The sequence below is a fragment of the Trichechus manatus genome, unplaced genomic scaffold (genome assembly GCF_000243295.1).
Source record: "Trichechus manatus latirostris isolate Lorelei unplaced genomic scaffold, TriManLat1.0 scaffold00038, whole genome shotgun sequence".
Classification (NCBI taxonomy): Eukaryota; Metazoa; Chordata; class Mammalia; order Sirenia; family Trichechidae; genus Trichechus; species Trichechus manatus.
In genome coordinates this window covers 16518672-16528329 of record NW_004443974.1, presented here as the reverse complement: position 1 = coordinate 16528329, position 9658 = coordinate 16518672, and the positions used below count along the sequence as shown (strand labels likewise).

The 9658-nt window shown below is 55.1% G+C and overlaps 1 protein-coding gene across 2 annotated transcripts in view; it reads right to left on the bottom strand.

The window, feature by feature from the left end:
- Positions 1-9658, bottom strand: part of NTNG2 (netrin G2) — a 77132-nt gene that overhangs the window by 6448 nt on the left and 61026 nt on the right. For both annotated transcript variants that reach the window (XM_023730826.1, XM_004375779.2), the window contains exon 5: positions 5973-5999. In XM_023730826.1, coding sequence (XP_023586594.1) covers positions 5973-5999 — 27 coding nt within the window. The remainder of the gene's footprint in view (positions 1-5972; positions 6000-9658) is intronic.

Below are 9658 nucleotides of genomic sequence, written 5' to 3'. Positions count from 1 at the left end.
ACCCCACCCCGCCACCCTGAGCCTTTGCCCCTGCTGGTCCCACCACCTGGAATGCACTCCCTTCTCCCTGTCATCTACTCATAGTCAACCACCCTTCAGGGGCTAGTCCCTCCCAGCTCCTGCAGGAAGCCCTCTGGGACTCTGAGCTCCATCAATGACTGCCCAGGGTGTCCTGTCCAGAGTGAGGGTTAAGGCTGTGAGGAGCCGAGTCCCCAGTGAACCTGAAGCCCTTGGAGGCAGTGTAGGATAATGCAGTTTGGGGATGTCACACTGGGCCTCTCTAAGTAAGTGGAGTTAGGGGTGGGGGCGAGTAGGCCTCCAGGGCCCCTCTCCTCACTGCTGTGCCCCAGAGCTCACCAAGGGTACCATCTCTCTACACCTCCTCTCCTCAGCTCCCTCAGCCCCCTTCCCACCCTAGGTCCCCATCATGTCCACTTGCTACCTCCATTACAGAGGAAGGGGCTTAAGGGTCTAAGAAAGAGATTCCCAGGGGGACTAAGGCCTAAGGCCCTGCCCATACCTTCTGCACTGGAGGACACATGGGGCCATGGGGGGGCTCTCCCAGAGGAGAGCCGCTGTGGATGACCTTGACAACTCTTGGGTGAAAGAAGAGAAGAACACCAAGTTGTGAGAGGGGGTCGGCTGGGGGACTCCTGAGGACATACTGAGGCATGTCACACACATACACACACACACACACACACACACACACACACACACACAGGCCCCTTATAAGAAGCAGCACTCTGTCTACACTGGTCAAATAGAACTGGATCTGAATCTACTATAGAGGCAACATCTACACTACTGTAGCCTGTGGTGGACACCCATGGACTTGAAGCCAGATGGGAAAGGCCCCTCCATGCCCAAGAATTTGCAAATTTGCACAATTCTTTCTTCAGCAGACACATGATTTTGGGAACTCTTCTACCCTCCCTGTGCGGTCTCCGTTGCAACTGAAAAGTAGAGTTACATAAGTCTTGTGTCTGGGCCCAGAGCCCTCTATGCTGAAATCTCTGCCTAATGGCTGCAAAGGGGGTGGGGAGTGCATAGGTTTTGGCCAAGATCATCAAACACATCCAGAAGGATCCCTGAAGGCTTCCTAACACCAATCCCGGGACCTGCCTCCTAGGTCACAGCCCTCAAATCTGTGTACTGGTTGGTGCCCCCCCACCCCCCTCACTTTCTGGCCTCCTGATTTGGTCCCAAGTGTCACTGGGGACCCCAACATGAGTCACCCCTCAAATGCCACACTGCTCATCTCCAAGTCTAACTGGACACACAGCCAGGGAAAGAAGGCAGTGCTGGCAGCGGGAAGAACTTGCTCTTTGCCGAATTTCAAAGGACAAACCCAGAGGGACAGGGGAGAAATCTGATTTTTCTGCTTCTTAAAGGGATTATGCACAACGATGGCTGGTGGGGAAAGAAAAAGAAAATCTACCAGCTAAAAAGCGCAGGAGACTTTCCAGCTGGGAGCCAGGAGCCTTTGGATATCAAATCGACATTAATATGGTGTTCAATGAGGAGAGGAGGCAGGCTGGGCCCAAACTGGCAAGGGCTTAATTAGAGCTTCAGTAAAACCCGCCCTGAAGGCATTTTGCTTTTGAACTGTTCTCACCCTGCCCTTCTTCCAGGAGCAGAGCTGGGGAAGGGATTAGTGGTCTTTAGCAGCCCGACTCCAGCAGCCCCCGCCCTCCAGACAGCTTGACATTGTCAGGAAGGAGAAACATCTGGGCCAGGAGTTCAGGGACCCAGCTGGACTCTGGCCAAAGAGCCCGAGACACCTGTTGGGAGGTACCAGGAGAGACCCAGGACCTTTCTGGGGTGGGATCTGGGGAACAGAAAGACTCCCCACTGTGCTCTCCAGGGACCTGCTTAGGTGTGCAGGAAGAACGTTCTCGTGGAGGCCGGTGTCATGTGCCAAGGCCAGATGGAAGCCCCATCTGCTCCTTTAGGATCGAGGAGCTGTGCAAGCCAGGCCTTAGAGATGGCACCACCTCGCAGACCCCCGAGGCCTCAGGGCAGTGACATTGGGGTAGCTGAGGCGGCAGGCAGTCTCTGGAGTCAGGGAGTCCTGAGCCCCTTCAGAATGCTGGTGCCTTGAGCAGCTGCTTTGTTCTATTTTTTAAAAAATAGCTTTATTGAGATATACAGGGGCCGTGGTGGCAAAATGGTTACGTGGTCGGCTGCTAACCAAAAGGTTGACAGTTCGAACCCACAGAGTGGCTCCATGGAAGAAAGACCTGGCAATCTGCTTCCGTAAAGATTACAGCCTAGAAAACCCTACGGGGCAGTTCTACTGTGTCATATACGGTCACTATGGGTTGAAAATCCATTCTATGGCACCTGACAACATTGAGGTATAATTCACATACCATAAAATCCAGCTGCTTATTTCTAAGCCTCATTATCCTCACCTGTGGGATTAGGCAAGCAGCAGCCCCATCCCACGGAGCTGTGAGCAAGGAGCACAATAACACCAGTGAAGCTCATAGCCCAGGATAAGTTCACTCTTCACCAACTGGAAGCAATGTCATTATTAACAGGGGCTCCAGGTACAATGGGGCCCCTGGCGTAGGCTCAGCTGTTACAGAGGAGGCGATGCCTGCCTAGAGGGTGTTGCGTGGGTCACTGGCTGTTGCATTGGGACTCCCTCCCCCACTCAGTTCCCAGCTGCTCGGAGCTGCGTTCAGGACTGCAAAGCTGACAATGTCCCCCAAAATGTTTGCCATTCCGGCCTGCAAGAGGGGCTGCCTTCTTCTCACCACCTAGGGCCTGGGGACCCTCCCACTTCAAATCTTACCTCCTCTAGGTTCATCCTCTCTGGCCTCTGACTCTTTCTCCTGAACTCCCAGCTTTGCATAATTTGCCCTCTACCCATTGCACCAACCAAATCAAAAGCGGCTCCATAAATGGATTCAAGGTCACTCCGTGTCTGTGGATGTGTGTAACAGAGAGACAGCGTCCGGCTCCCACGGAGATGGACCACTCTTTGAAGGCAGACACAGCACCCATCATGACTATTTTTACTCCCTGTCTGCCCACCACAGGCTCAGCAAAAGCACAAGTCACAGGTGACCCAGGCCAACGTATGCCCAAAGACTGGCATTTCCAGAGTGACCCCACCCTCCACCCTAAGGAGGATTCCTGGGCCAGCAGGCTCCCCTGAAATCCTGAAATCTCCTGGCTAGCCCCTGCCTCCTGCAAATGCCTCCTGGTGGAGAAGGGAGGAAGACAGACAAAGAGCTGTGTATGGTGTGTTATCCTCTGGGTCCCACTGAGGGCTGAGCAGGATTGCTTCTGAAGGAGGAGGAGGATTTCTCAGAGAAGGCTTGGAATGACCCCCCCCAACCCCACCCCCCAGGAATAGGGAAGCCTGAGTGTAGGGGGCAGATCCCTCCTCCAGCTGGTGGAGAGGACTCTCTGCCACTTAATGGCCAGAGAGAGGAAGGGTCACAGCATTGCCCAAGGAGTAAGGAGCCCCCGCCCTCTCCTCCCTGCACAGGAGTGGCGGGGTGATTGGGGCACTGCTTCCCAGCTGGGAATGGGAAAAATTCCCATTGGCCACCATCTTCCTGGCACCCTCTGGGAAGGATGAGTCCCCTCAGACTCCTGGCACCTGTGCTGGGCAGGGTCTGGTGAGACCTCTAGGTGAAATCAGAGGGCCACGCTACCCCAGCACCCCAGGTCTGGAACACATACAAATCCTGCCTTTGGAGAGGAATTAGAGTCGGAGGGTAGGAGTTTCCAAACACGTTTGTAGCCTCAGAACCCTGGCAGTGGGCTGCTCTGGTGGGGACAGGAGTCTGGCCTGGCCCTGTCCCTGACCCACACGCTCGGCCCCCAAGTGTCCAGTTGTCCATGTTCTCAAATCCCCTGCTCCACAGGGCTCCCTTCTGCCTTGCCTTCTCGGTCCATTCCCACAGGTCAGCCCAGCTGCTAAGGGCCTGGGGGCAGAGGAGGGTGAGGGAGACTGGGATGGAGGTGGGGCACAGAGCACTGAGGTGGGAGCACCTTTGGGAGACAAGGCCCTGAATGTGGCAGGATTCAGTGTGGCCTCCTTGCTGCCTGCACTCTCCTCCCCAGACCACCTTGTCCAACTGGTCACCTGGTCTCAGGGCTCTTCTAAGCAGTGCTTTGGAGGGGCAGGAGGAAGAGTTATCAGGAGCTTGAAGCAGCCCCTGAATCCCCTGGTTGGCTCTCGAGGAGAGGTTGACCCGTGTCCCAGCAGCTCTAGGGTTCTAGCGTTCTCTACGTCTAACAGCCGAGCCCACACCCTGCCCTGAGCACCACGGCTGAGAGGCAGGGAGTCAGGCTGGAAGTGGGAAAGGGCAGGGCAGCGGGGTCACTGGCTATACCCTGGCACCCACCTGTGGGCTGTGGGGTGCTGGGTACCTTGGGGGCCCAGGCAGTGGATGTGGAGGGGGCAGGAGTAGTGGGGTCCTCCCTCAAGGCCATGGTGGCCACAGGGACTTTGGGGACAGGGTCTTTCCGGGACTTGCCAACGCCTGGTGAGAGATGAGAAAAGCAAAAGCCGGTTGGGGAGCTGGCGGGTACTGGGCACCCCAGAGAAGCAGCTTACATCTGACCTTGCAGCCACGTTTCCCCTCTGGCACCTGGCTTTCTTGCTGGCTCCCTCTCTGCCACTGGTATCCCAGCAGAGGGCAGCCTAGGGGAGGGTGGCATCGGACGAGGAGTGTCCTGTGGTGGCATTTATGAGACTTAGGGTCTGCCCTCACTGTGTGACATTGGTAAGTCCTTCACTGCTGAGTCTCAGGGCAGATGACAATCCCTACCTGGAAGGTGGGTGTGAGAATTAAATGAGGTATTATGAGCATCCTAGGAGCCCTGGTGGTGCAGCGGGTAAGCACTCAGCTGCTAACCGAAACGTCGGTGGTTCGAACCCACCAGCTGCTCTGTGGGAGAAAGACGTGGCAGTCTGCTTCTGTAAAGATTTACAGCCTTGGAAATCCTATGGGGCAGTTCTACCCTGTCCTACAGGGTTGCTTCGCTATGAGTCGGAATCGACTTGACGGCAACGGGTTATGAACATCCTAGAGTCCCTGGGTGGTGCAAATGGTTAATGCACTCTGCTGCTAGCTGAAAGGCTGGAGGTTCATGTCCACCCAGAGGCACCTCAAAAGAAAGGCCTGGAGATCTACTTCCAAAAAATCAGCCATTGAAAACCCTATGGAGCACAGTTCTACTCTGATACTCATGGGGTCGCCAAGAGTCGGAGTCAACTCGAGCATCTTGCTTGCCTGGTGCCAGCGAGTGCTTAATAAGCAGCAGCCACAGTGACGACTCTCTCACTGACAGACTGCTGGAATACCCGCCCTTCCCTCACCCTGCCTTGTTGAGTTCTCAGGACTTCCTTGATGCTCCTTCAGATGCCCCGTTCCCGGACTTACATGCCCTTAGACCTGAGATTACTTGGATAACCAAAACATGGCGAACGGGGCTGACCTCCCCCAGCCTCACTGTGACCAAGCCCAATGCAGAGGTGGGAACGGCAGGCTGCCTGGAGGAGGAGGACTCCACGTTCAGACTGTGGGATGCGGGGGACTCTGCCACAGGTCAGGGAACAGGGCGATCCCTGCTTTTGTCTGGCAGGAGAGGAGCTTCTCCCAGGTTTGGGTGACAGAAGAGGGTGGGGAGGCAAGCAGAGAGAGGTCACCTCACCCAGAGATCAAGGGCACCTGCAAGAAGTCCCATTAGATTTCCAAAGCAGCACTAATGAAGCTCGCGGGGAGAAATTGAGAGGTGGTGGGCTGCAGGCCACAGCAAAATGGTGATACAAAGGAGGGGATGAGAGGTGGAGAAGCAAATGAGGTGCAATTAGAGGCAGAAGCAGGCCCAGAGGGACGCTGAAGGCCCTGCTCAGCTCTTGCTCTTCTGAGGACATGCAGAGAGGCTGGTGCAACGAGGGTCCGAGCGGCCCTCCCTGGCGGCCAGCCCAGGGGTGTACTTACTGCCAAAGGCGGAGCCCGCAGCGGCACCTGCAGGAGAGAGGACAGGGTCACAGCGCTGCCAAGGAGTAAGGCACCGCCGCCTTCTCCTCCACTCAGAGAAGGGCGGTGGGGGTGGTGAGCACAATGGAGGAATCCCTCCCTCAGCCAAAGGGAAAGAAACTGAAGGTCATGAGAACCTACTCCTTGACCCTGATGCTAATGACCGTGATAACGATGAGCTTCTCTGAGCCCACACTGTGTAACGGCTTTGGGGTGTCAGCCCATTCATTCTCACTGTCGCCCTGAGAGAGATGAACCACCATTAGCCCCATTTAGCAGATGAAGAAACTGAGTCTCAGAGCCATGACTTACCCAGTGGGACTTGCTGATAAGTGTCAAACACTGATAGGAGCTTTACACGACCCACCCGCCCTTCCTTATTTACTTCTAGACTTCCAGGTCCTCCAGGGCTGGACAAAGAAATTGGGTGGAATTGGGCGAGCGTTCTCCAAGGGGTGATGAGATGTCAGAGAACATGCAAGTTCACAGCCACAGGGGCAGACTGGCTGGCTGGAACTTTGATGGGATTTATCACATGGGTATTCCCATCTGGGGAAACGCAGGTGTGGCCCAATAACTTAATAAAACATAATCGTGGTAACCACCACGTTAAGTGCTTCCTATGTGCCAGGCAGGAGTCCCTGGGTGGTGTAAACGGTTAAATGTGACTACTAATCAAAAGACTAGCAGTTTGAACTCGCCCAGAGGTGCCTTGGAAGACAGCTTGGTGATCTGCTTCCAAAAGGTCACAGCCTTGAAAACCCTATGGAGCAGTTCTACTCTGCATACATGGGGTCGCTGTGAAATGGAATTGACATAAAGGCAACTGGTTTGGTATATTCCAAGCGCTGTGCTAAAGCACTCTCCTTATATGAGCCCATCTAGCCCTCACAACAGCCCCATGATGGGGTTTTATTATGATCTTGATTCTGGGGATGAAGAAACTGGGCTCAGAAAGTAAAACGACTTGTCCAAGGCCACACAGAACTCAAGCTCTTACCACCAAGTCATACTGTCTACCTCCTATGACTCTGGTGTGTGCCTGTGCCTCAGGTGAGGCAAAGACCCGGAAGTGATGGAGAGAAAGGTGAGGGGAGGCCTATGATCACGGCTTACCAGGGTAAGAATCCCCACGGTCAAGAAGGGAGGGGACAGGCTAATTCTCCAGAAATGACAAGAATAAGGACACCTCCCAGCCCCCAGGGAGGCCCTCCCGGGGTGGACGCTGTGGTCTCCCCTGTGAAACATGGGTCGCATGGGGCCTCTCCTGGGTGAGCTGAGGCTGTGCCTTGGCTGGAGGGTCCAGGAAGGCCTCGGAGGTTTGAGTCCTCTGGACACACATTCATTCACTCACCGAGGGTGCACAGGAAGGCATGGCCTCAGGGCATGTATACACCGAGGAAAGAGCAGGTGAGGACATGGGTGTGTGGTGCATGCTCAGGTGGGAAGAGGCAGGAGGCTGGGGGCGGGGCACAGAGGAGGGACAGTGCCAGGAAAGGGACCTTTAAGATGAGCCCTGGAGGGTGAGCAGGAGCCAGCCAGTGAGGGGCACAGGGATGGCCAGGAGTGCTCCAAGCCACAGGAACAAGTACGAGGATGCAGTCTCAAGAGATACCTGTGGGGTGGGGCATTCAGGAAATCAGACATGGAGGATTCAAAGTTGAGAGGTGGTGGGAGGTGGGGCCATTTGGCAAGAGTCTTGTACATTGTTGTGGGGGTGGCTTGATGAGATAGAATTTTATCCTGAGGACAATGCAGGTGGAGGGGGAGCTGCAGGTTGAAACAGGTGAGCTCGCAGTTCTCAGGAAAGCCCTTGTTTGCAGCAGGAGGATGGAGTGGAGGGACTAAGAGAGGAGGCGGGAAGATGGAGAGGAAGCTGCTGCAGGTTGAGGGAAGAGACGGAGGAGATACAAGTGGGCAGTGGTGGGAATGGAGGGAAGCAGCGGGTTCAGGAGATACTCAGGACAGAGCTCACCAGGCTGGGTGAATGTGGGGGGAGGAGAGGCTGGAGTCAAGGGTGACTCCCAAATTTGCAGCTTGGCCTATTTACTGGGATGGGAATATGGGCAGAGTGGGGTGAGGGCAAAATTAGCCCAATCTGTGTATCTTTGGGCTGTTTTCTCCCGGTTTCCTGACACTGGTTGCCCCAAGGAAGCTGAGGACATGTAGCAGCTTCCAGAGCATTCCAAGAGAAACTCCTGGTTCCTGGGGCTTTCGGTGCCTCTCAGAGAATTCCCAGCGATCCCTGAGGAATCAGGGAGCAGAGGCCAGTTCCAAGAACCTCTCTGCTATGGATTGAATTGTGTCTTCCCAAAATTTATGTTGAAGTCCTAACCCCTGGTACCCGTGAACGTGGCCTTGTTTGGAAACAGAGTCTTTGAAAATGTTAGTAGTTAGGTTAACATGAGGTCATAGAGGAGTAGCGTGGTCCTAATCCAGTCTGAGTGCCGTCCTTACAAAAGACGAGAAGCGACATGGAGCCAGAGGCATACAGAGAGAAGATGGTCAAGGAACGCCAAGAAATGCCTGGGGCTACCAGAAGTTGGAAGAAACAAGGAAGGATCTTCCGCTAGAACGGACAGAGAGAGCAGGGCCCTGCTGATGCCCTGAATTTGGACTCCCAGCCTGCAGGACTCTGTGACAATAAATTTTTGTTCTTGTAAGCCACTCAGTTTCTGGTGGCAGCCACAGATGACTCCTACCCTCTCCCAAGCAAGGCAGCTCCAGCTTCCCCTGCCTGGATGCGCGAGCAGAGGGTTCAGCCTGTCTGTCCATCACTGGTCAAAAGGGAGGGCTGGCCTTCAGCCTGGAGTGGGCAGTGGGCCCTCCTGAGTGTGACCGGGAACCAGGCCTGTGGAGAAAGTCTTGGTCAGTTGTAGAAGATGGACAGACAGGAGACCTTGGAGCATCCTCCCGGAGAAAAAAGGCGCAAGTAGAGCAAAAGAGCTGGAAGTGATGGAGAGAAAGGTGAGGGAATGGGGAGGGAAGAGCAGAGGTGAGAGGAGGACTCTACGACAGATGAAAGGGAGGGAGGGAGATCAGGAGTCAGAGAGACAAGTGACAGCAGTAGAAAGAAAGGAAGGCTTTGGGGCAACAGAGAGACAGGGACAGAACACGTGGGGCGGGGCGGGGGGGGAGGCGGGCTTGTCAGCACCCGGAGCTTGCTTTACACCTTTGAAGATCGCGAGTGCCTGCAGTGCCTGCCAAGTCACCCCTTTCAAAGGCCTGTCTCTGCCGCCATCCTGGGCACTGGCACGGCACTCCTGTCACGGCCTCACTGCATTGCTTTCAGCTTTGAACAGCCTAACGTCACACAAATCTTTCACCCATTGAGGGAGCGGCCTATGAGTGTGCCTAGGGAGGCAGGAAGTTCCTGGGGCAGGAGGCCACCCAACTACCCTCACCTTGCGTAAGACCCAGGGACTTACTTGAGTCCTGGTGCTGGCACCTGACTCACTGGGGTGAGAACTGAAGCTCTCAGGGCCTCAGTTTGCTGATCTGCAGAGTGGGGTGATAAAAATACTACCCCTCAGGGTGGTTGTGAAGGTTAATGGATGATGTGTATGAAGTGTCTGGTGCAGCCTATGGCATGTAGAGAGCACTTGAGAAATGTCAGATGTGTGTAAGTCCACACGTGGGTGGGTCTG